Source organism: Camellia sinensis, chromosome 9 (assembly GCF_055761805.1).
Source record: "Camellia sinensis isolate YWXY chromosome 9, ASM5576180v1, whole genome shotgun sequence".
Classification (NCBI taxonomy): domain Eukaryota; kingdom Viridiplantae; phylum Streptophyta; class Magnoliopsida; order Ericales; family Theaceae; genus Camellia; species Camellia sinensis.
In genome coordinates, this window is record NC_138969.1 from 162,491,742 (window position 1) to 162,516,837 (window position 25,096).

The 25,096-nt window shown below is 35.9% G+C and overlaps 2 protein-coding genes across 3 annotated transcripts; both read left to right on the top strand.

Moving 5' to 3' along the window:
- The first annotated feature begins 572 nt into the window (after window positions 1–572).
- On the top strand, window positions 573–10,270 carry LOC114293693 (Inositol monophosphatase family protein). 2 transcript variants are annotated; one of them, XM_028237809.2, is made up of 10 exons: window positions 573–806; window positions 924–1,020; window positions 1,831–1,933; window positions 3,781–3,992; window positions 4,343–4,402; window positions 5,462–5,645; window positions 5,742–5,850; window positions 9,232–9,310; window positions 9,393–9,443; window positions 9,920–10,270. In XM_028237809.2, exons 1-10 carry the CDS (start codon window positions 706–708, stop codon window positions 10,067–10,069), a joined length of 1,146 nt encoding a protein of 381 aa, XP_028093610.2. In that variant the 5' UTR covers window positions 573–705; the 3' UTR covers window positions 10,070–10,270. The 2 variants fall into 2 exon arrangements, with proteins under 2 accessions (XP_028093610.2, XP_028093609.2); XM_028237808.2 differs by having other exon boundaries at window positions 574–806; window positions 5,462–5,850.
- Window positions 10,271–11,096: 826 nt separating this feature from the next.
- Window positions 11,097–12,612, top strand: LOC145798826 (short-chain dehydrogenase/reductase GME11361-like). Its single transcript, XM_082887892.1, has one exon. It carries the CDS (start codon window positions 11,425–11,427, stop codon window positions 12,283–12,285), a length of 861 nt encoding a protein of 286 aa, XP_082744018.1. The 5' UTR covers window positions 11,097–11,424; the 3' UTR covers window positions 12,286–12,612.
- The last annotated feature ends 12,484 nt before the right edge of the window (window positions 12,613–25,096 follow it).

Sequence of the window (25,096 nt, forward strand, 5' to 3'; positions counted from 1 at the left end):
TTAAAAATCAGTTTATTCTTTGAGGGGAGGATAAACTTAATTTATAAGTAAAAAATCAACTTATGTTCACAATTATAAGTTATAAGCTGTTAAGTTATAAGTTATAATCACTTTCTCACAGTTCTACAGGGTCAATATTTTTCATATACATAACTACTAATTTTTAATAAATTTTATATTTTAAATCTCTCTCATATTTATTTTTACTTTAATATTTTATCATAAGTTAATTTCAAAAACAGATTATAAATTTAAAAATTTAAATTGCGACTAGGAAATAGCGAGTGCGAATTAATACAGATGAGGCCGATTTTAACGGATTGAGCAGTAATCCTACTTGCAAGAATATTGGCCCTGTTTGGTAGAGCTGTGGGAAAGTGCTTATAGCTTATGCCTAAACAGCTTATAGCTTATAACTATGAACATAAGCTGATTTCTGATTTATAAATTAAGCATCTCCTGCCCCACTCAAAGAATAAGCTGATTTCTGACTTCCAAAAAGCTATAAGCTATAAGGTATAAGCTAAACCAAACACATCAAAATAAACTGAAAGCTGAAATAAGCTGCTTTTAAGTTCTGCCAAACAAGCACATTATCTAGCACCACTGGATAATTAATTACTTTACACCGTCCGGTGTCTCGTGCCCAGCCTCGAAACCAACCTCCGCCGCTAACGGTCACCACTTCCGCCAAACTTTCCCGCCATGGATCTCCTACACTCATCAGCCTGTCGATTCCCTACAAGCCACTTCCTCCACCTTCACCGTCCTTCTCCGCCTCTCCGACGCCTCGGCTTCACCGTCAGGTCTCTCCGCCATTCGACTCTTCTTCATCGAGCATCTCTCTCTGTGGTTCGCGTGTTCCCCCAAATTCTAGGGTTTTTAGATGCTCTTCACTTTCGTTTTTTCTGATGGATTTTCAGGTCGAGCCTTCCGTTTCCTGATCAGAATGCCAAGTACCACAGAGAGCTTCGAGCTGCCGTCGATGTTGTCGAGAGAGCTTGTCGTATTTGTGTCGATGTAATTTATCAACTTCCCATTCTTTTTTAATGTTAAGCCCCCTGTTTGGTTCTCGAGAAAATTTTGTAAAATAAGGATTAATTTCTCTTTTATTCCTTAAATAAACTATTATTATTATTATTATTATTATTATTATTATTATTATTATTAAATTATCAATTTCATTTATTTAGTCCCTAAATTTTTTAATTTTAGATAATGTAATCTAATTAGAAGATTGTCCCAATCAGTAACTGCCTAATTACAATCCAACACTTATTTTTTCTTCACTATTTTGAAATGAGGGGGTAGAGAAAAAAATTGGTGTTTGCTTGTATGGTTTATGTTGTCCAAATTGTAAAATTACCTTTTTGCCTATTAGATTAGGTTTTCACCATTACTGATATGGACAGATTATCTCTAATTGCACCATATAAACTGAAATTAGAAGCTTCAGGGATTATACTGATGAAGTCTATAGTTTAAGCATGAAGTAGAAAATTGCACCATATGAATTGAAATTAGAAGCTTTAAGGATTAAATACATGAAAATCTATAGTTTTTTAAAGATGGAACAGAGAAAATGACAATAGTTTAGGGGATAAAAATGAAATTGACTCTTAAAATAAAAGTGCCATTTCAATTAATGGGTGTATTGGCATCTTCTCGCATACTTGAGATGAACTTTACATTTCATGGAAACTGAAACAGCAAAACAACTTGAAATTTGAACTTCAATTTTTTTTTTTTTTTTTCCTTTTCCCACTTTTTCTGAGCCACCTAACTGAGACTGTGGTAATATTTTTTTGTTGTTCTTTGTGTGATGACCAGGTGAAGAAGTATTTGTTAACTGGTGATAGAAGGATTCTTGAAAAGAATGACCAAACTCCTGTCACTGTGGCAGATTTTGGCGTTCAGGCTCTCATCAGTTTGGGTAATTCATTTCTTTCTCTTCTTGTTGTAACTGTTCATTTTTCATGGAAAGTTCCATCTTAATGTATTAGTGCCAATTTAGTTTGATGCTCAACTACCAATGCCCCAATTAGAAAGAATGGCACTAGTTGTACTGAGGTCAATGTTAGGAGGCGATGGAGACATTAATTAACTTGGGTTGATATTAGAAATAAGAAAGAAAAATATTTGAGCTTGCTGTTTAACTGAGATTATGCACTCTCATCAAGCATAATGGGAATGGCAAAATTAGAGTCATATGGCCGACCTCAAGTAGTTGGGAAGGCTTGGTCGAGATAGTTGAGTTTTAATGATCAACTGTCTATTGGGGTTAGCTTTTTTACAAAATCAATCCTTTTACACCCGTAATTTATGTTTACCATGATTACAATACCAACCAACCAGATGAAAATAAGTCACGGTGAATTTTTTGGAGATCAAATTTGATGCCATTGGAAGAAAGCCCAGACACATGGACACTCCATTCAACATAAATAAATACTGTTGTTGCTAGTCTATTTTCCTGGCAACACTTACAATCATAATTGAATTGACTCCTTAATTTGGCACTAATAAACTGTAGCTTAATTGGATATATTGGAAACTTATCATATTGCTGCATCATATTTGTGTGTTCCTTCCTATGAGGTGACACATGGAATTACCAAACATTGCCATGTGTGCCAGTTGAGGCTAATATATGTAGTGTCTTAGCCTCAAGCCAAAGCAGTTCGGGGGCAAGGAAGCCCCAAGCACGCTTGTCTATCTCCCAATCAGTCAAACTAGTCCTCCATGTTTCCTTTGACCCTCCTTCTACTTGTCGAGTAGTTCTCTACCTGAGTGTGTTTCTCCTCTAATTTACACTCGATTCTCCAAACAACACCCCGATGCTCCTAGGTCTACCTAGGTCAAGAAGTGGGTCTAGAAACCCCCTTGAGGTTGGTGTTGCAACTTGCAATCATGAGGTGCTTGAGCGACCTCGTGGCCTCAATTGAGTACGCTTGACCAACATTGTAGCCGCTTAGCTATAGCCTATGAGAATTCCTAGTGCCACTACTACTGGTTGTTACCTCCAGGTTGTTGGGCCAATCAAAGAGAACCACTTGTCTCTTTCTCTTCATTTAGGTATGTGACCAAGGAAGCTGACCTCTGTTTTTTGACCCTCCTATAAATAGGAGACCTTTGCCATGCATGCAAGATGTTCATCCTCTCCGTCTCTTACCCAAGAAGCTTAATTGTCTGTATCCACACTTTGATCACTACTTTGTTTCTCCTACTTGGAGATTGCATCTGCTCTCACCCAGCAAATCCAGAACAGTTGTGTTCCTGGAAGGGAGACTCCAGCGCCTCCTGTGCCTCTGGAACCATCTCCAGTTACCCAATGTCGTCTCAGAGACTGTCGTACTTCCCAGAAGGCTCCCTAAGTAACCCATGTAGCCTCCATGCACAACTATTTTCACGACCTTCATGCATTTTTGTGCCAACATTCATTTAACAGAACTTTTACCATGGTTTCACTAGAATTATAATTCCAGGGAACCAAGGGAGAACAACCACCCTCACTAGCTTTGTTCTGACATTAGCATAAATCTTTTTCCTCGGTACCATATGAGTCTCTTTTGAGCTACATAGTAAAGCAACTCAAACCCCATTTTAGTAAAGGATACTTATTTAGCTGTCCTTAGATCTAATCTAACAAATGCTTTTCCAATTGTCCTCTCAAAATTCCACAATATATATATATATATATATATATTTTGTAGGAACTATATATTTTCTTATTCGCCTATATCTCGTTTCTTTGCATTTTATTTTTACTTCTGATGATAGAGCTGAGCAAATTGTTTCCTTCTATTCCATTGGTGGCTGAGGAGGACTCTGCATCCTTGCGTTCGAATAATCTAGTAACTTCTGTTGTGAATACGGTTACTGATAAAACAAGCTTTAGAGAGAAACAATTGACAGAAGCTGATGTGTTGGAAGCAATTGATAGAGGGGGAAAGGATGCCTTTTCATTCGGACCTATGCCAGCCACTTATTGGGTAAGTTTATGTAAATCTTTAACTCTTTTACCCCTAGGATTTTATACAATCAAAAATTTTAGAAATTTACTTTCTCTCTGTTCCAAAAAGATTGCCGAGAATTGGTCATTTGTAATGCCTGTTCATATGTATTACGTTAACTATTATGATATTTTGAACCCTCCTAATTTACATATTGACTACTCTTGTGCATTTGAATAAGGCAATACCCTGCTATGGCCCCAAGAATCTTTGTCCGACATGATTCACATACTTTCCTACTGAAAAAAAAAAGAAAGAATTTATTACCTAGTCTTAAGCTTTGTCTTTGGAATTACTTTGGATTTATTAAGTTGATAGACTTGGTACAGATACTTGATCCAATTGATGGCACACGGGGGTTTGTCAGAGGTGGTGACGCTTTATATGTGGTATGTACTACCTTTTGGTCATCTTAGTTCATCATTCTTTTTGCTCCGATTAAAATCTTTGCTTTAGTTTTATGAATTGTCGGTGAATTAAGAGTTTGGAAAAAGGAATATGTGGCTGGCTCTAGCTCACTTGTCCCAGAAGGACAAATCTGTAATGGATTGCATGTGAATTATTTCTTACATAATTGAATGCATTTTTTGTTAGTGTTTAAATTCTGTTTAAGATCAAATTGATGCTAGGCAGTATATATAAGTTATAACTGCTAACTGAGGCCAAAGATAATCATTTATCAAGAACTGGCATTCTATTTTGGGGCCAACTCCAAGTCATATTTTCACCACTGAATGCAAAATTGGCCAGAAAATAGGGCACACATTTTTTTGTGTGTTGCAAGTGGGGTTTCAATTTTGTTGACCATGCAATGGAGTATTTTACTTAAAATAATAATAAGAGTATCATTCTTAAATTGCGTGAAATATGAGCTGTGAAAAAATGTAAGTAAAAAAAATTGATTAAGATAAAAACCCTTTCGAACTTTTTCATCATAAAATCCATTGACTAGGTTATCAATAATTTCAGTAAAAGAAGATATAGTTTCTGTAAAAATAAAATGAAAGTAAGAATGACATGCCAGAACAGATACACAGAGCCAAGAATATGAAATTACAGACTTCTAAGATAACAATTGGTAAGGAAATGAGAAAGATAAATATGAATAGCAATGGAAGAGAAAGCTAATAGAGAATAGTATATAACATGCAAGAAGACGGAATTTGGGTGGCCTTGTTCTCATTGTTACTAAAACTAAAATAAATCTTTCTAATTATTAGAAATTTTTTTTTTTTGAACAAAAAATGGTAGATTCCTTAATTAAATAGACCACATTTATATATAAAAAAGAGAGGATATTTTGCTTATGTTTTTTTTTTTTAATTCCTAGTTTAATATTTTCATTTCACTATCATTTTTTTATTAGTTATACGTTGGATATATTTGGTTCTATGTCACACCAAGTTTCTTGTTATCTTCCTTGGCAAAGAGTAAACTGGAATTTTCAGGTAGGCTTGGCTCTAGTAGTTGAAGGAGAGATTGTATTAGGTGTTATGGGCTGTCCTAATTGGCAGGAAGATAATTCCAGCAAATCCACAAAAGAAGCCCTGGAGTCTGCACATACTCTATCTGGATCAGGAATCATTATGGTTTCTCATATTGGCTGTGGAACATGGACAAAACAATTATCTGGTATGATGAGTAGCACCACTAAAATTCCTAATAATTGGGCCAGATGCTCTGTTGATAGCTGTTGCTTAGTTCACGAGGCACGCTTTTGTAGTCTAGATGGTCAAACATGGGACTCATTGCCTCTATCCACTTCATTTGATGCAACTACTGATGCTGAGAGTATCAATGATAAACTGGTTCTCCTTCTGCCTGCATGTTGTGGAAGGTTTGATTTTCCTCCATTAGAATACATTCTCTAATCATTTGCATTACTTGTACCTTTTATTGTCATATGCTGTGAAATTGTGTATATTGCCCACCCCTTGGTATTTGCATTGGCTTGAAATTTTGATTGCTTATATTCCGTGATATATAGTTCACTGGTTGTCATTTCTTCTAGACATGGAATTCCACAAGTTTAAAAAAGGATGGAATAATTTGCACACGAGAACATTTGCCAATATATATATGTATATGCACACAAGAACTTCTGTGACACATGGAGTTCCTGCTAAGCTCAATGATGTTGTCACAGCCTTTATGTTTATGCAAAACATGTCCTAATTTGTGAAATTAGGGTTTCTGGTAAGAGTCTCATTGTCTCAGGTTCTCAGCTATTATCTTGCATACATGGCAATGTTTACACATGACACAGGAGACATGCATTTTTCAAACATAGCTAATTGCATTTTTATGTATATTGTGAGATATAATTGGTGATTATAACCAGAGACAGTATCAACTTGTGAAATAAATCATCATATTCTTATGATCTAATTGTCGGTACATGTATCTAGATCTCCAAGGCATGCCACATAATCACCAAGTCACCATCTCCATGACACATGGACCAATCATATATCTTTGTATGCTCCCCTCTGGGGTTGAGCCATGCCGGCCCAAGCTAATGTATGTGTTGCCCCAGCCCCAATCGTAGTTGTTTAGCACCTTTAGTGGCAACTCCCTGTTTGATCGCCCAAAGACATTTGAGGCATCCTGTTGGCTCAGCCAAGGGAAACTATGCTTGAGTGCATCATCTCTCCCACTCATCGTGACATGCTTGGTACCCCTGGCTCTGCCAAATGACCGCAACTTGAACATATTCCTCATAAGCCTCGGTCCCTTATCTCCAAGGTTTTTTCCAATTACCTCCAAAAGGCACCCTAATGCTCTCATGTCAGCCTACTTGGGTGTAGGGTCTAGCCTAGGGGGCCCTGTTGAGGATGGTGTTGAGGTCATGGAGTGCTCGAGCAACCGATCCTTCCTTCCATGAGACTTCTTGGCATATGTGGCTTGGTGGCTAGAGTTGAGGGTTCATCAAGACACTTGTCCCCTCCCTTTGGGGACTTGCACTTTCGCTGGTCTTGGGGAGAAAGCTCCACTAGAAAACCAAACTCTAGATCATGACAAAGACGTGGTGTGCTCTAAATCTCTCCATAGTTGAGAAGCACATTTGACCGCTGTTGCATCCATTAAGTCCATTGAGTATTTCAACATCTATGACCACTAGTGGCTGCTACCTCCAGGTTGTCGAGTTAAAGAGGACAAGCCACCCGTATCCTTGTATCCATCTGAGCACCTGACCACTTGCTCTCAGGTGAGTTGGTCTCTAGGATTTGATCCTCCTATGCATGTGTGAACAAGGTTCTGCTTTAGCAAGCTTAAAGGCGAATGTCACTTGCACACAAATCTAAGACCACCTCAACTCTCACCCCTTTCACCTCTAGTGGTCCTCCGCCATCTAAGTGCCTACCTATGAAGCATGGACACACCAAAATGGAAGCCGTGGCGATGTCGGATACGGGGACACGCTGGGGACATGTACGGGACACGGCAGATGGCGTGTCCCTTTAATTTAATTTATTTATTTTTTTTGCAAGGGACACGGCGGGGACACGCATGTCCAAATCTGGACACGCCATGGGCTTAGTTGCAGCTTTGCTCTAGCCCAAGATGGGATCGTAAAGGAGGGGAGAGAGAGAGAGAGAAACCTGGTAGTAGCTTTGCTCTAGCCCTAGCCTTCGCCTTTGACATTTAGTGGTAGCAGCTTTGTAGTTGGATTGGATTAGTGCTGAGATTAGGGCTTTGTCTAAGGTCTTCGATCATCTGAGGCCTTCGCCTGCCGATCTCGATCTCTGAGGGCTTCGTCTCTGTTCTCTCTCTCTCTCTCTCTCTCTCTCTCTCTCTCTCTCTCTCTCTCTCTCTCTCTCTCTCTCTCTCTCTGATCATACATAATATATATAATATAATTTATCATATTATATATATATATATATAAAATAAAATTTATAAATTATAATTTTTATCATATATAATGAAATATCTAATGGTTATTCTTAAAATATCATATATAATAATATTTTTTTTTGCAAATTATCATTTCTTAACTTTTTAACATATAATAAAAAAAAATAAATCATCCAATTATTTAAAACAAATCTAATTAAATCATATATAATAAAAAATTTATAAAATAAAATATCGAATTTTTATTTTTATATATTTTAACATATTTTATTATTCCTTATTTGCTATGAAGCACGGGTACGGATACAAGTACTAGTATTGGTACAATACGGGTATGTTAATATGATAAAATTCAAAAAAACATAAGGTGTAGGTACAGCTTGGTATGCTTGTAAAAAAATATTTATTTTTAATTTAGAGTAATGTAAAAATTAATTAAATGGTTTAATTTGTTAAGGTTCAACCTACAATTAACATTTAATGTCAAAAATAAAGATATAAATCAAAATTAAATGTCAATATATTAAATAACTTATAAACAATAGTTTAATTTAAAATCATGCAAAGTATAAAACAAAAAATAAAAAAAAAATTTAGTGAAAGGTGTTTTATCTCTGTAGTAGAAGAAAATATTATTTCAACTGAGGTACGGTACGGCTTGAGTATATACTAGGTACGTCTTAGTGCGTCAAAAATTAAGAAGAAAAAACTTGGGTACGTGTTTCGCATACCCGGTACGTATGTAGAAGTACCATACGAGATACCATATGCTGGTAAGTACCCCGTATGGGTACGGCATATTTTTTGAAATACTCATGCTTCATAGCTTATTTGTTATATTTTTTTATTTATAATATATATCAATTAAAAATAAAAAAATAAATTAATAATAACACATTATTTAAAACATATAATAAATAAATAAAAATAAAAATATTTATAAAAAATATTAAAAAATTTGTCGTGTCCCCTGCCGTGTCCGTATCCCCATTTTTTAGAAATTGCCGTGTCTCGTATTCGTGTCCGTGTCCGTGTTTCATAGGTGCCTACCGTACTTGTAGAGGGCTCCAAAAGCTGGCCTACTCACCCTCAACCATCCACTCTAATCCTAAAAGGAGACTTCTTTTTTTTTTTTTTGTTTTAACTTTTAATTAATTTTGTCACACTGAATGGCTTTATTTCTTTTGTTCCCTAATTAGAGAGCATATTAGATTTGTACCACTTTCTTTGTCGTGGTCTTTGCATGACACTCTTAAAACTTTTTCTCAAGAGAACTAGATAATTGATTATCGTCTCACTATTTGTTTTATGGTGTTCTTATACATTGCATCTGATACAGTTGGGTGTTTTTTGTATGTAGTTTGTGCAAGTACTTAATGGTGGCCTGTGGTAGGGCATCTGTTTTTATCCTCCGTAAAAGGGCTCAAACAACTGTCCAGGTATCCTTTTAATCTCTAGGCACCACCGAGTACTAAATTTTCCGAGGCATGACTTGATTCTTCATCTCATTTAAAATTACAGGCTTGGGATCATGCTGTTGGGATGATATGCGTGCATGAAGCAGGGGGAAAGGTGTGCATCTCCCCACAGGGGTTTTTTTTTTTTTTTTTTTTTAATTTTATTTTTTTATGGATGTTTGAATGCTAAATGGTTTTACTTCTATTTCTCATACAAGGACAATTTTTATAATAATAATAATAATAATAATAATAATAATAATAATAATAATTGAAGAGAACATCTTGTTTTTGGTAAATAAAACAGATGAAAATGCACACATGCTCGCACAGAGGCAACTTGGCTATTGATTTAAAAAAAACCAGTATAGCACTTTGATTTTCAGCATTTTTATGTTTATTGCATTTATGTGACATGTCATGTGAATCCAACAAGAGATTTTCTTTTCTTCCTTCCATTCATAATCATATCATATTAAGAAGTCTCAAGTCTGTTTATGGTTATTATAGTAATGTTTGGGTGGTCATTACAATATTTTCCAAATAATTTAATTCTCTCTAAGTTTGACATGAGGATTAATCTGTTGTCAGGTGACTGACTGGAGAGGGAGTCAACTTGATCTTGCAGCAGATCAAGTTGACCGGAGGTTCATATATCCTTCAGGTGGTGTTCTTGTTGCAAATAGCAGCTTACATAGCAAACTACTAGAGTTGATCTCGTCTAGCTCGTCAGTTGTTTGATGGCATCGGGTACTCAATCCTATCATTCATTTATTTTTATTTCCATTAATCAATTATTTGATTTCTACAATTCTTGTGGCTTCCCTTATGTCAGTTTTTCTGTGATCCTCATTTTTATTTTACTTTTGAATTTTTATACAAAATCATTCATGTAAAATGTTGTGTACCAATAAAATTATGCGAAAAATAAATTCTAACTAATATATGTAAACTTGTTTTTTAGAGAGAATTATGATAGGTAACAGAACTCCACATCTTCATTTAAAGGAGAAGAAAATGTTCAGAACAGGGCAGATTAGCTGAAGTTCATGTATGCCAAACTTTCATACCTGCACTGAGAGCACTAAAAATACTTCCATGCAATTGTATCAATCATAGTAATTTTCAATTAAACCCTACAAAAATCAGAAATTTAATGCAATTTAGTCAACCAAAGGAATTTTGGTGGGGCTCATGTTATAAAAATCAGTTGTCAAGTGTCGGCAGCTGGTGATTTCAAATCCAAAATTAGTCTGCTTAAGAATGGAAAAGAAAGTAGCTTGAAGAGGACCGTTGTTTAAATGCTTGTAACGGCTTGTCTAAGATCTTTATATCTATATGACAAAAAACAAATCGTTTTGTTCAATAATGGTAAGATGGGTTATCATAAGAGCCCCTTTCCAACTCGAGTATGGAAAGTTATAAAAGCCTTTATATCTTTATGACAAAAAACAAATCATTTTGTTCAATAATGGTAAGATGGGTTATCGTAAGAGCCCCTTTCCAACTTGAGTTTGGAAAGTTATAAAAGCCCCTTTCCAACTCAAGTATGGAAAGAATTTATAACTTTGGAGGGAAAGATGGACTGAGCTTTGTTGATCTGCAAACTCTAGTTCACAGATAAGGTTCTAAAATTTAATGAAGGATGACTTTGAATGCAGAGTTTGCTTGTGGGGGCAATTATTGGTTACTTATTATATCCAACTTTGGCAACTGTACCGAAATTTAAGGGATCAAAATACAGAGTTGGGTGATTTTATACTGTTAGAATTTCCCATCTTTACCTTCACCTACTCCACTACACACTCCACTTCACCTACCTCCACTTCACCACACACTCCACTTCACCTAACCCACTATCACCTCCACTACACCCACTACCACATTTTCTTCTATATATAGATTGTATAGGAATTGTAATCAATCAATCTTGTAATACATCAATCAATAATATACTTCAATATTGTTTACATGGTATCAGAGCAGGTTTAGAACCTAATATTTTAGCTTCACCGGCGGGCGGCAACCTCACCTTAGCCGTCCGCCGGATCCCAACCTATTCCCCTATCATCTCTATCATTCTATTATTCTCGATCATGGAGTCGTCTTACAACAAACAGGTGGTCCTCATCACAGGCTGTACCACTGGCGGCATATGCCACGCGCTCGCACGAGCCTTCGCCGCCGAGAAATGCGTGGTGGTGGCGACGAGTCGGTCTCGGTCGTCCATGGCGGACCTGGAAGAGGACTCAAGGTTCTTCCTTCAAGAGCTCGACGTGTTGTCCGATGAGAGCGTCCAAAACGTTCTCTCTAATGTTCTTCAAGAGTTTGGACGCATCGATGTCCTCGTCAACAATGCTGGGGTCCAATTCGTAGGACCTCTTGCTGAGATCCCTCTTTCTGCAATTCAAGCTACTTTCAATACCAATGTTTATGGTACCATGAGATTGATACAAGCTGTGGTGCCTCACATGGCCTCTAGAAAGAAGGTTAAGATTGTAACTGTGGGAAGTGTTTCTGTTTTGGCCCCTCCACCATGGGCAGGTGCTTACACTGCATCTAAGGCTGCTCTGCATGCACTAACTGATTCCTTGAGATTGGAACTTAGGCCATTTGGGATCGATGTTATCAATGTTGTCCCAGGAGCCATTAGATCAAACCTAGGAAATTCTGCTGCAGCTAGCTACAGTCGAATGCCTGAATGGAAATTATACAAGCAATTCAATGAAGCAATCCAAGCAAGCCCTCAACAGCACCTTGAAACTTATTTTATTTTTATTTTCTTATCTCTCTTTTTGACTATTACAACACAGCACCAGCACACTTGTTCCCACCTTTCATCATGGTCTCCACTTTCTTTTCTTTTTTTTTTTATTTTAATCCATCTTTTTGAAAACAAAACCGCATCACCAGCTTTGCACACCAACCCAATTTCCATCTCACATTTCTTTTTTTAATATATATATATATCTTAAAATAATGCATCATCAAACCACACCCATGTGCACCCACGTTCTTTCCCCCTTTTCTTTTATTTAACTATATATATATATATATATTTATTATCATATATTTTCACTACTCCTATTTTTATTTTATTTTATTTTATTTTATTTATTCTCTCTTTCTTTTTCTATCCATTTTCCTTATTATAAAAAAAAAAAAAAAAAAAAACAACAAACCAAGGAAGACGACGAACTGCTACCACACTCATTTTATTCATATTGGGGCTCATCCCGATCATCATTTTACAACAAAAAAAAAAAAAAAAAACAAAACAAAAACAAAAACACAAACCATCCACACCCACAGTGGGATTTTTCTTCTCTACTCTGCCGCCGGCCTCTTCTTTTTGCCTCCAGTCTGCTCCTCCACTGCAGCATCTGGCGGTCCTCCAAATCGGAACATCACGGTGGCCTTCCGTTTCAGTTCCTTATTTTCCGCCTTCAGCACACTTATCTCTGCTCGCGCATCCTTATACATGCGTTGGAGCAGAGCCAGTTGGGAGTTTAACTGCTGCACCTCATTTGTCCTACTCTGCAGCCGGTTCGACAGGTTTGTGACCGCCGTCATGCTTTCCACACATACCTTCAAAGTATACTGATTGGCCTCCACATCCGACAGGACTGCCATTCTTTGCTCCACAGACCGCATCGGAAAGTTCAACGGAGTATACCCAGCGGTGTTTGGTTGAGGTTCCAGTGCCACCGCACCAGTTCTCTCTCTCGTTGACTCGTTGAGGTCGGGAAAGAGGGTGAGCAGTCCACGGGAAGACGAGGACGAGGCCATTTTTCTGGGCAACAGAGTGTTACAGCGTATTACAGAGTTTCTCTCTCAGCACAACAGTGTTACAGCCTCTCTCTCTCAGCACAACGAAGAGTTTTACAGAGGATTTCGCAGTTTTTTTTTTTGCTTCTGCCTCGGCCTCAGGCTCTGTCATGGTTAAATAGCCGAGGCAGCCACGCGCATCGCGCGCCTCTTGCCGCCCGACACACTGGCACGCCTTTTCAGGGCACATCTTTTGATAAAATGGACACGCCTTTTGATGGCACACCTTTTGATGAATTGGGCACGCCTTTTGATGGCACGCCTTTTTGACAACTTTGGGCACACCTTTTGAGGGTGCAACTTTTTAAGGGGTCCGACAAGACTCTGTAAACTGTCCCGACATTTGATTCCGGTTAGCTCCTTTATGGGTCCGACAAGACTCTGTAAACTGTCCCGACATAGATTCCGGTTAGTTTCTACAAGGGTCCGACAAGACTCTGTAAACTGTCCCGACATTGATTCCGGTTAGTTTCTACAAGGGTCCAGCAAGACTCCGTAAACTGTCACAACATTGTCTTCACCAACGGTCCGACATGACCCCATAAACTGTCTTCTACAACGGTCCGACATGACCCCATAAACTGTCTTCTACATCGGTCTGACACCACCATACAGTGTCCTCTACCACGTTATGACACCCCCATACAGTGTCCTCTACAACGTTATGACACCACCATACAGTGTCCTCTACAACGTTATGACACCACCATTCAGTGTCTTCACCAATGGTCTGACACGACCATACAGTGTCTCCTATCCTTTTTTATTTTTATGTATTTTCTTGTTTTGTTCCTCTCTTCAAACTCAAGTTGGTTAGTTTCTATCCTCCTTGAGTTTGCGGGGGGCTGTTAGAATTTCCCATCTTTACCTTCACCTACTCCACTACACACTCCACTTCACCTACCTCCACTTCACCACACACTCCACTTCACCTAACCCACTATCACCTCCACTACACCCACTACCACATTTTCTTCTATATATAGATTGTATAGGAATTGTAATCAATCAATCTTGTAATACATCAATCAATAATATACTTCAATATTGTTTACATATACCTTTGAGAATTTGAGAAAACCCTAACTTAGCTTCAGGATATTAGATATATAACCTTGCACCATAATGGGTTAAACTTGGCTTAAATTTAAGCCTTTAAAATGAAATCCAGGATTTAGTTACAGTTGCTTAGAATTTATTATTATTATTATCCTGTTTTGTTCTTTTCTATAACCTCCCTACACCTTCTTTGTATCGTCATCTGAGCACACGTAGTTCACTAACACCTAAACAATGGTAGTGCACAACTTGTTAAGTTTTTATATGGAGGACACAAATTATAAGAAATATTCAGTCCAGTTTGGTGTCTTGAATTGACATACTCATATTTTTTGAAAACATGAGAAGCCAACAGGTGGATATTGTAGGAATTTATTGATAAGAAAGTAAAATTTAAAGATCACAAGAGTTGCAGCCTAGGACTCTTGCCTTGTCTAGCTCTTTGAATAAGAAAACCATGAACCCTAAAACAGTAAAGACTTGAAAACTTTGCTGCCATTATAATGTCTCAGTTGACAGAATAAATCATTAAACAGTTTACTGCTGGCAATTCGCCTAGAATGGATATTAGCATATTATGATCCTTTCATGAGGAAACATGAACTCCCGAGTCCAATTCATTTTGGCTGTGGATAGAGGACTTGAAGTGGTTCTTTTATGGTTATGATAACAACCATATACCTGTTTTGATTTTCTTCAAGATTTAATACTAAGATCTCTGTGATTTATCCCATATGGTAAGGGAAGGGTTATTGATTTTTTGAGAAGTCCACTTATTAACTTGGAACTAAAGCTGGATAGTGCTTATTGCTTTCAACTTGTTACATGGTTATGTAAAAGCCATAGTTTTATCTGCACATGAGACTCATGAACATCCTATTGTAATTTTGAGTTGTTGGGCCAAAACTGTTCAAAATCATGTTACGTTTCTCACCCATGTGCTTAGTTTAACATGTAGAGTTCCTTCTTCCTTTTTTTTTTTTTTGAGGTCTGTGACATTAGTTTGCTAGCTATAGTTTTGAAATTATCAGAAATTAAAGTAGATGAAAACTCTTGCTGTTCAATAGTGGGTCATTTTTATATTTAATAGAAGAGTTATGAAGAAAAATATTTGCATTGTCAAGGCCATAATATTTATGTTAATTTGTTGAAGTAAGTTAAATGTGGCTCCTCCTTGTATATTACCCACTTACTAGTGGCTGGTTTTACAAGTGATTACCAAGGTGGGTAATGAATATGATATACCTTGTATGTTCTGAACCCTCACCAAGAGAAAAAGGAAAAAGAAAAAGAAAAAAAGAAAGAAAAAGAAAACGAAGAAGAAAAAGAAAGAAACACAATAATGTATATGCATCGGCATGGAATGCTTAAACTAAGATGTGAATACTAGTTATCGATATGTGTCTATGAAAGGCACATTCTTCCCTCTTAAGCCTCTCTAGTGTGATCATATGGTAAAGAGGGGATTTGAGACAAATGAGAGGGCAGTGGTTTACCTAAACTTAAATGCTTATTGACATGTAAGTTTGTCACTGATTTCTCTTTGATTTGGAACCCTTCTCTGCATTTCAATCAATCTAATATGGGACACCTTTTCTCCTAGAATATATCAGGAAATATTGTTAACGTTTACAACTTTTGAATTACTGGAAATAGAGAAGTGCAGGTCAATATTTGGTGTTCTGATGGAGACTGTTGAGCTGGTGCTTGTGCGAGAGTTATGGGGTGAGAGGCATGTAGAGTGGGCGTTCCAACCAGCTATTGGGGTGGCTGGAGGTATTCTCATGTGTTGGGATAATAGAGTGGTGGCGATGGAGGAGGTATAAGTAAGGGGTTTCTCACTGTCCTATTTGGTTAGATGCCTTGAGGATGATTTTCGGTGGGTGTTCACTACGGTTCATGGCTCAGTTTGGGGTTCAGAGCGGGTTGCTTTCTGGGAGGAGTTGCAACATGTTGCTTTCAGATGGGGATTGCCGTGGTGTGTTGGCGGAGATTTTAATGTCGTTAGGAGCCCGGTGGAAAGGTTTGGGGAAAGTCCGATGGGGAGATCTATGAGGGATTTCGCAGCTTTTATTGATGAGATGGAGTTGGTAGATTTGCCATTACAGGGGGGCGATTTTACCTGGTTGGGTGGTCGAGCTAGTTCTCGGCTTGATAGATTCTTGGTGTCTCGGGTTTGGAGGAGCACTTTTCTTAGATGCTTCAATGCCGATTACATCGGCCGGCTTCAGACCATTGGCCAGTTCTATTGGACAGTGAGGGAGTCCGGAGTGGTACTTCACCTTTTTGGTTTGAGAACATGTGGTTACAAGCAGATAGTTTTGCTGCGACGGTGGGAAAGTTACAATGTGGTCGGTTCCCCTAGTTATAGATTAACTCATAAATTGAAACTTCTTAAGTCTGATTTGAAGAGGTGAAATTTAGAGGTTTTTGGCCGCTTGGAGGTTCAGAAGTCAGATATCTTGTCAGTTTTGCAAGGTTTGGATGCGTAGGAATTAGATAGAGAGCTCACTGAGGAGAATGTGGCAGTTAGGGAGAAGGCTCGGAGAGATTATATGCGGGTAGCCGAGATGGAAGAGATTAGTTTCCGACAGAAATCTCGATGCTTGTGGTTGAAAGATGGGGATCGTAACACAAAGTTCTTTCTTCGTATGGCTAATGCTCATCAGCGGGTGAACCAGATAAGGAGAATGCGGGTGAATGGGGTGATGCTTTCTTCAGAAGAGGAGGTCAGGGATGGTATAGTGGCATTCTACCAGCATTTGTTCTGTGATGAGGGCCAGATTTGGAGACCGAGGTTGGAGGGCGTAGTTTTTTATTCTGTTTCTGTGGAGGATGGGATCTTGTTAGAGAGGCCTTTTACTGAGGAGGAGATCTTGGGTGCGTTGCGAAGCATGCCTGCGGACAAGGCACCGGGTCCGGATGGTTTCTCTATTGCTTTTTTTCAGTAGTGTTGGAAAGTGGTCAGAGGGGAGGTGTTGGATGTGTTTGCACAGTTTTATCAATCTGGGCAATTTGAGAGGAGTTTGAATGCCACTTTCATAGCTTTGATTCCCAAGAAGGGGAGGGGGGGCAGAGGATATTCGTGACTTTCGGCCTATAAGTCTTTTGGGTAGTGTTTACAAATTATTGGCTAAGGTGTTAGCTAATAGGCTTCGAGGGGTGTTAGAGGGGGTCGTTTCAGAATCTTATAATGCTTTTGTGGGTGGGCGACAGATTTTGGATGCTGTGTTGGTGGCAAATGAGTGTGTGGACTCCCGGCTTCGGCAAGGGAAATGGGGGCTAATTTGTAAGCTGGATATTGAGAAGGCTTATGACAATGTAAATTGAGAGTTTTGATGTACATGCTGGAAAGGTTGGGTTTTGGAGCACGTGGCAGAGGTGGATACATTTTTGTATTTCCATCATTCAATTGTCTGTCCTAGTTAATCAGACACCGGTGGGTTTCTTCTCCACTTGGAGAGGCTTACGGCAGGGAGACCCATTATCTCCATTACTGTTCATTTTGGTTATGGAAGCGTTGAGTTGTTTGTTGTCTAAGGCGGTCCAAGGGGGCTTATTATCGGGCTTTATGGTGGGGGAGGTGCCTGCTTGTTTGCAGGTTTCTCACCTATTCTATGCGGATGATGCGTTGATTTTTTGCGATGTGAATGCTACGCAGATTGGTCACTTGCAGTGTGTTCTGTTATGTTTTGAGGCAGTGTCAGGGTTGCGGGTTAATTTATCAAAATCAAAATTAATTCCTGTGGGTGCGGTGGCTCGGTTACCGGTGTTGGCAGCCGTTTTGGGCTGTAAAGTGGCACAGTTGCCAGTTTCTTATTTGGGTCTTCCTTTGGGGGCTTCTTTTAAGAAGTAAAGTGTGGGATGGGGTGGTGGATAGAGTTTAGCGATGGTTAGCAGGGTGGAAGCGCTAATGTTTGTCAAAAGGAGGGCGGATTACTTTGATTAAGAGCGTTCTCTCCAGTATTCCGACGTACTTTATGTCTGTGCATGTGATCCCTGTGGGAGTGGCTAAGAGATTGGAGAAGTTGCAAAGGGATTTTTTGTGGAGTCGGGGTGGGGAGGGTTTTCATTATCATTTGGTAGCTTGGGAGAGGGTGTGTAATTTGAAAGAGGGGAGGTTTGGGTGTGCGAAAATTAGTAGCTTTTAATCGGGCTTTATTGGGCAAGTGGTTGTGGTGCTTTGTGGGGGAACGGGAAAGGTTATGGAGGAGGGTGGTGGTGGCTAAGTATGGGGAGGCCCAAGGGGGTTGGTCGAAGAGGGTGATTCAATCTCATAGTCGTGGGTTGTGGAAGGGGATTTGGTTGGGGAGGGAGGTGTTTTGGAGGAGGGTGAGGGTTCGGTTCCAAGTAGGGGTTCGTGATCGAGTTCGCTTTTGGCAAGACCGGTGGTGTGGTGATTTGTCTTTGGTGGTCAAGTTCCCGCTCATTTTTGCTATTGCTGCTGATGTGGAAGTTTTAGTTGCTTCGGTCAGGGTGAAGCAAGGGGATTCAATTGTTTGGAATGTTCGTTTACGACGTCATGTTCAGGATTGGGAGCTCGACAACTTGGTGGATTTACTAGGTTTCTTATATGGTTTGCAGACTAGGGAGAAAGGGAGGGATTCTTTGGTTTGGGATGTTCGCAGGTCCAAAGGTGTTTTCTCTGTGTCCTCATTTTATGAGGTGCTTGTAGGGGGGGTTAGTGGTGTGTTTCCTTTGAAATTTATTTGGGCAACGGGTTCTCCTTCTAAGATTGCATTCTTTGTTTAGACAGTTGCTTTGGGACGTATCCTTACTATTGATAATTTGATTCGGTGTCGTCATGTGTTGGTGAATTGGTGTTGTCTGTGTTGTAGAGACACGGAATCAATGGATCATTTGCTTCTTCATTGCCTGGTTGCGTCTAGATTGTGGAGTTATATTGTTGCTTTGTTTGGCTTCGTGTGGGTGCAATCGGGGTCTCTTTTGGGGGTGTTACAGAGTTGGGGTGGGTCTAGAGTAGGGAAGAGGCGCCGGAAGGTTTGGTTTCTTGCTTCTCATTGTTTGCTTTAGTTGGTCTGGGTAGAACGTAATAGGCGAGTGTTTTAAGATGAGTGTCATTCTGTCTTTTGGTTAGAGCATCGATTGCTGAGGGTGTTACACAGTTGGGTTACGAGTACAGTTGATCCCAATGTTTTGGTCTTCGTAGATTTTGTAGAGGATTTGATTAGTTAGTTTTCGTTTCTATCCCTTTTTGGGCCGTATTTTTGTATTCTTTGCATCGTCTTGATGCTTTCTAATATATCTGATTATTTATCAAAAAAAAAAAAAAATATTTGGTGTTCTGATTAGCTTGAAACTTTTCTGAGCCCATGTTCACTTATTTTCATCTAGCAAATGCCTCTACAGAGTACTATGGTTTAGATTTGTTGTTCCAAATTTGGCTTTTGTAAATATTAGTTATTTGGAGTTATTTTTGGAAGAATGTACCCTTAAACTTCATTCGCAGGGTATAAGTGATCTCTTAGATTCCTTTAGGGTCCGATTGGATAGTTTTGAATTTTCAAATCAAGGGATTTGACTCAAATTTAGATATTATGATACTTATGAATTTTAAGTTCGAGTTAAATAGCTTTATTATGATAGATTTGAAATAATTATAGAAAACTAATTATTTGAAATCATGCTAAGGATTCATTTTCTAGCTTTAAGGATTCAATTAAAGTATATATTTCCTCTATCTTAACTTATTTTCTTTCACTTAACCTTGATTTGAAATTCTTATCTATCCAAATGGCCCCCCAGTTGCTTGAAATTGTAGAAGCTTTCTTCCATGTCTGTCTAGTAGCAGCTGCTGCTGCATGCACTTCATACATGGTTTCTGGAGAAGCATTCCAATCATAGTCTTAGGGCGCATTTGGATTTATGGATATGAAATTAAAATGAATTTTGCATTACTATTTTGAGTATAAATTTCCTTCAATTCAATATAATATTTTGGATTTTAAATTTCAAGAATGGGCTTGAGAATTCTATATTGATGGATTTGAAATAACATGGTAAAAATAATTATTTGAAATTCTTCTTTTCAACAGATCTTATATCCAACTATTTTTAATAGCTAACTTTCTTAAAATATTTGTAAAATTTAGGATAAATTACAAATACACCCTCTGAGGTTTTATTAAAATACAAATCGCTCCTTGTGGTTTTGAAAATTACATTCCATCCCTTGAGAATTTTAATTTCATAAAAAATTGTCCATTTTAGTAATAAATTATTAAGTCAATTAACTGTTTTTAATGATGTTAAAAATATGTTTCAATTAATAATTTAGGTAATTTTATTACTGTATATGAAAGCAATTATGAATTTTATTTTTTTCAGTTAATTCTGTTATATAAAAAATTTTAGTAAGAGGACATTTGTAATTTTTTAAATCACAGGAACTAATCTGTATTTTAAACAAATTTTAGGAGTATATTTGTAATTTATCCTAAAATTTAAGCTTAAATCCTTCGACTTCAAATTCCCTCATCCAAAGCAAGTCTTAAACAATGAGACTCTTGAGGGATCCCAAAAGGTAGCTTCTTGTATGGATCTTCACAACACGGGTTCGAGTTTGTGGTCTGGTGGTGCAGTTTCAAATCACATAACTAATTGACTTTTGTGTGCTTCTAACAAAATCCCTGTGTTGTCTCTTATTCTTATATTGTTTTTGAATTTTGCAAGTTTGTTTACATATTGGATCTGTTGCTGCAATTGTACTCTACTCCCACCTTAACCTTTTCAACATATCATTGGTCATGATAACTTCAAAAAAAATCATATGTTTGTTTCTAGTTTTTTGAAAACACTTTTCAAAAAAATTTATTTTATTTTATTTTTTTTTGTATTTTTTTTTTAATTTTTAGACACCTAATATAAATATACTTAAAAAGTCTAATTTTTGTGAAAAAAATCTTTAAAAAATTCACTAAATATAAAAAATATAATAAAAAAAAATGAAAATTTAGTATATTTTTCGTATTTTTGTGTATTTATTAATTTTTTTAAAATATTTTATTTTTTAGATATATTTAAATAAGATACATCTAAAGAAGTAAAAAAAAAATGTTTAAAATTTTTAAAATATTTACTAAAAATAAAAAAATTAATTTTCAAAAAACTGAATTTAAAAAATTTAAACCAAACACATGTTTTCAAATTGATCTGGTTTGGACACGTTTCAAGCTTAGTGAATAATCTAATGATTACAACCATCCGTCTCCCCCATGAGTCCCACTCCCCAAATTGCTTACGTTTTATGCAACACAATTTGTCATTCTTTTCCCAAATGTCATGTTAATTTTCTCTGTTTGAAGATATTTAAAGGATCCTATTGTATGGGAAATTTTTCATACACCCAAGTGGGCCAAGGGGCATGTTTATTTTCTCTGTATCTTTGAATTTGGGTAAATTACGTTGACTATTGAAGTTTGACAATTTTTTTTTTTTTTTTTATAATGACCTTTAGTATAACAACTCCGTATTCGTTTTTACTTTTCGTTAGGGGAGAGCTAATTTAGTCTTATTTTTTTAGTTAATTTAACTTGATTAAAAAAGATTTATGTGTCATTTTGGGAACATGGTAAAAAAATGTCCAAAAACGTGACTGTCAAAAACGTCGAAAAAGTCATTTGGCAAGTGCCAAAAACGCAGCCGTAAAATTTCAAATTAGGGCCTATGAAAAAAAATAAAAAAATAAATCTCTTATGTTGGGTAAGGGTATTTTGGTCATTTTAATTTGATTTGACACCATAAATAAATATTAAACTAAAAAGCAAAAAGTCAACTTTTTATCAACTTTTCAAATCACTTCCAAAAAAGTCAAAAAACTTGGTAAAAAGCTAAAAGTCAGCTTTTTACCGACTTTCCAAAACAACCCTATTTGGGATAAAAATTTGGCTTTTTTTTGATTTGGATGTAATGGGTGTGAAAGAAAAATAAAATGATTATAATTTAAATGTAGCATTTTTTTAATAAGTTTAAAGTGATTAGTTAGAATTAATATACCCAATAGTGTTGCATACACTAATTACTATATTAATTCATGTACCAACACATGCTATAACACTATAATTTCAAAATTATAGATGTCACCCATTATATAAATTAAAAAGACTCAAAGTCAATAAAATTATGTTATATCATCTATTAATATATTAATTGATGTACCAATTAATGTGCATAATTTATTATAATTACCACTCAAATTGTTAGTGCCGGTGGACTACTAATTCCATTCATTTGCTGGACCAGCAATATAATGGTGGGTGGGATCCAATCTCATAGAATTGGAGGTGAAATTACAATTTTATTCCCACTGTATAAAATAACAAAACAACCTTTTATGAATTGAAGACTTTTACAAAAATTTATAGATTCTCAATGACTAAAATACTACCAGACAACTAGGAGACTAGCCCAATTGATGAAAATTCCTGCACTCTTATTCCCCGTTTATTTATTGGAGCTTATTTTTTCATTTTGGGAGTTTTTTTGTATTGATTATATGTTGTTGTGTATTGATTTTCATTGTCACGATTTTAATTCATTGAGCTTCATTGTAGAAAAAACAAAAGTAACGTTTGGTTGAGTTTTAGAATTATGATTTGAGTGTAGAATTATATTTTGAATTTGTGAGTTTTTGAATTATGATTTGAAAAGAGAAAATTTATTTAGTTATGAGTTTTGAAAAGAGTTTTGAAATAAGAAAAGTTGTTTGTTTATGAATTTTCAAAACTTAATTAAAAAACTTATATTTCATAATCAAACATACAATTCAAAACTCTATTAAAAATTTTATTCAAAGCTCACAAGCAAACTTTTTTTAAATTTAATTCAAAAAAATAATTATTGAAAAGAATAATTTTTTAAAAAAAATTTAAAAAATTCTGTAAATATTTTTTTATTTAAAATATTTAAAAAATATTCAGTTAGTGTTTTAAAATTACTTTTGATTGTGTATTTGGTTAGAATTTTTTTTTTAATTGTTTTGTTTGAAAATGATCTAAATTTCTTTTTTTGAAAATTTAAAAAATATCAAAAACAAATATAAATTTTTTGTTCTCAAATAATAGGTTGTAATTGCAAAAAAAAAAAAAAAAAAAAAACCACAAAAAACATTGTTTCGGTCAACCGGCTGGACGTCCAGGGATGTCCGGGCGGACGACCCAATTCGCGAATTCAAAATTCAAAAAAATATGCATTAGAATGTGTATTCAAATGTGACATTGGAATTGATTTTTGAAAACTAAAACCAAATATAACATTCAAATAAAAGGGTGAAAAATTAATTAGAAACTCACACCAAACACAGCCTAATATTACCACATTAGTGCATAAGTAAATACACTTTATTTTACATTTCCAACCTAATATCACTACATTAGTAATTCTATCACTCAATCTCGTTATATTTATAATTCCAATGAACTTAATCTACTAAGCGACACATGATCTTAGTATGAAAGAGATAATAATATTATTTTTTCATCAACATAACACAACCAACGATTGACTAAAATGTTATATAAATTAAAATTTTAAAAAAGTGACATGTAATAATGCCAAACTTACAAAATTTATTTATTTTTAACATGAAAAGTGATCAGTATAATTTATCATTTTAATTTTATGCAACAGCTTTTAAAGGATCCTATTTTATGGGAAAGTTCTCGACAACGCCATGTGGATGCTAATCTTCTCTGTAACGTTCAAATTTTAGAAGACCCTATTTTATGGGAAAGTTCTCGATGCCCAAAATAAGCCTGGTGTGTTCTTCTCTATAATAATATCATTTTTATGCTCTCCTCATCTCCACAATAGTATATTAATTAAGGTCAAGTTTGACGTCTTCAAAAAAATTTAAAAAGTCAAAAAATTATTATTTTATTTAAGTCACATCATCTTATTTAAGTCACATCATCTCTCTATCACATCACTTCAAATCCAACCCATACCCAACCCATATTTCATAAAAAGTCAAAAAGTGCACTTATTTATGACATGCCAAACAACTCCTAACTACGTGGTAATAAACAAATATGCATGGTCTTGCTTGCATAAGGTCTCGTTTGGGAACTCTTCCTTTTAGTCAAAAAGTCACTAAATTAGTCAAAAAACTAACAACTCATACCAAAAAATCAAAGATTTTCTTTTCTCTATACTTTTGGCACATCTTTTCGTAAAAAGTCAAAAAGTCATTCTAAATATACTAGTTTTTTTAGTTCATATTTTAGTCAAATAACTAAAAAATTACTAAATTAATCTGTTTCTAAATGAGCCCTAAATACCGATACTATCTCATAACATCCACAAATTATTAAACAATTTGTATGAGACTTTCTTATAATAGTAAACGCAAAGCACACCATCAACACAACCTTCTTATCTCAAAAAATAATAATAAATAAAATTTATTAGACAATCGCGTAGTGTAATGTGACATTATTTATATGATATTTTAATAAATAAACTTTTCTAAATCACCTGTCTATCTATACTATTATTAAAACTATTAGAGTTATGTTAGAAATTCTAAAAATTCTATTAAAATTTCTACCAAATGTCTCATATGCCCATATTCATGTGAGACATTTGATAAAAATTTTAATACAACTTTTGGAAACTTTAGTATTTTTGTAACTATTAATATGTGGAGGCTGTTGGTGGTATTGATGTCTCATATTTTAGATTTTTCCAAAATATCCCTATAGTATAGTTGGTGTTTATCAAAAAATTATATTAGGGTGGAACTCAAAAGTGGGATTATAGGCTTGATAAATAAGGCACTTATCATTTGAACAACACATATTATACGTGTGCATTTCTTTTTGTCAATAATATTATAATATTACATTTTTTAGAATTGTACAC

Excerpts from the sequence above, each read along its gene's own strand:
- LOC114293693 (XM_028237808.2), top strand. The coding sequence starts at position 706 with ATGGATCTCCTACACTCATCAGCCTGTCGATTCCCTACAAGCCACTTC. Across the intron at positions 4,403-5,461 it reads GTGGTGACGCTTTATATGTG|GTAGGCTTGGCTCTAGTAGT; the intron begins GTATGTACTACC and ends TGGAATTTTCAG. Across the intron at positions 9,444-9,919 it reads TGCATGAAGCAGGGGGAAAG|GTGACTGACTGGAGAGGGAG; the intron begins GTGTGCATCTCC and ends ATCTGTTGTCAG.
- LOC145798826 (XM_082887892.1), top strand. The coding sequence starts at position 11,425 with ATGGAGTCGTCTTACAACAAACAGGTGGTCCTCATCACAGGCTGTACC.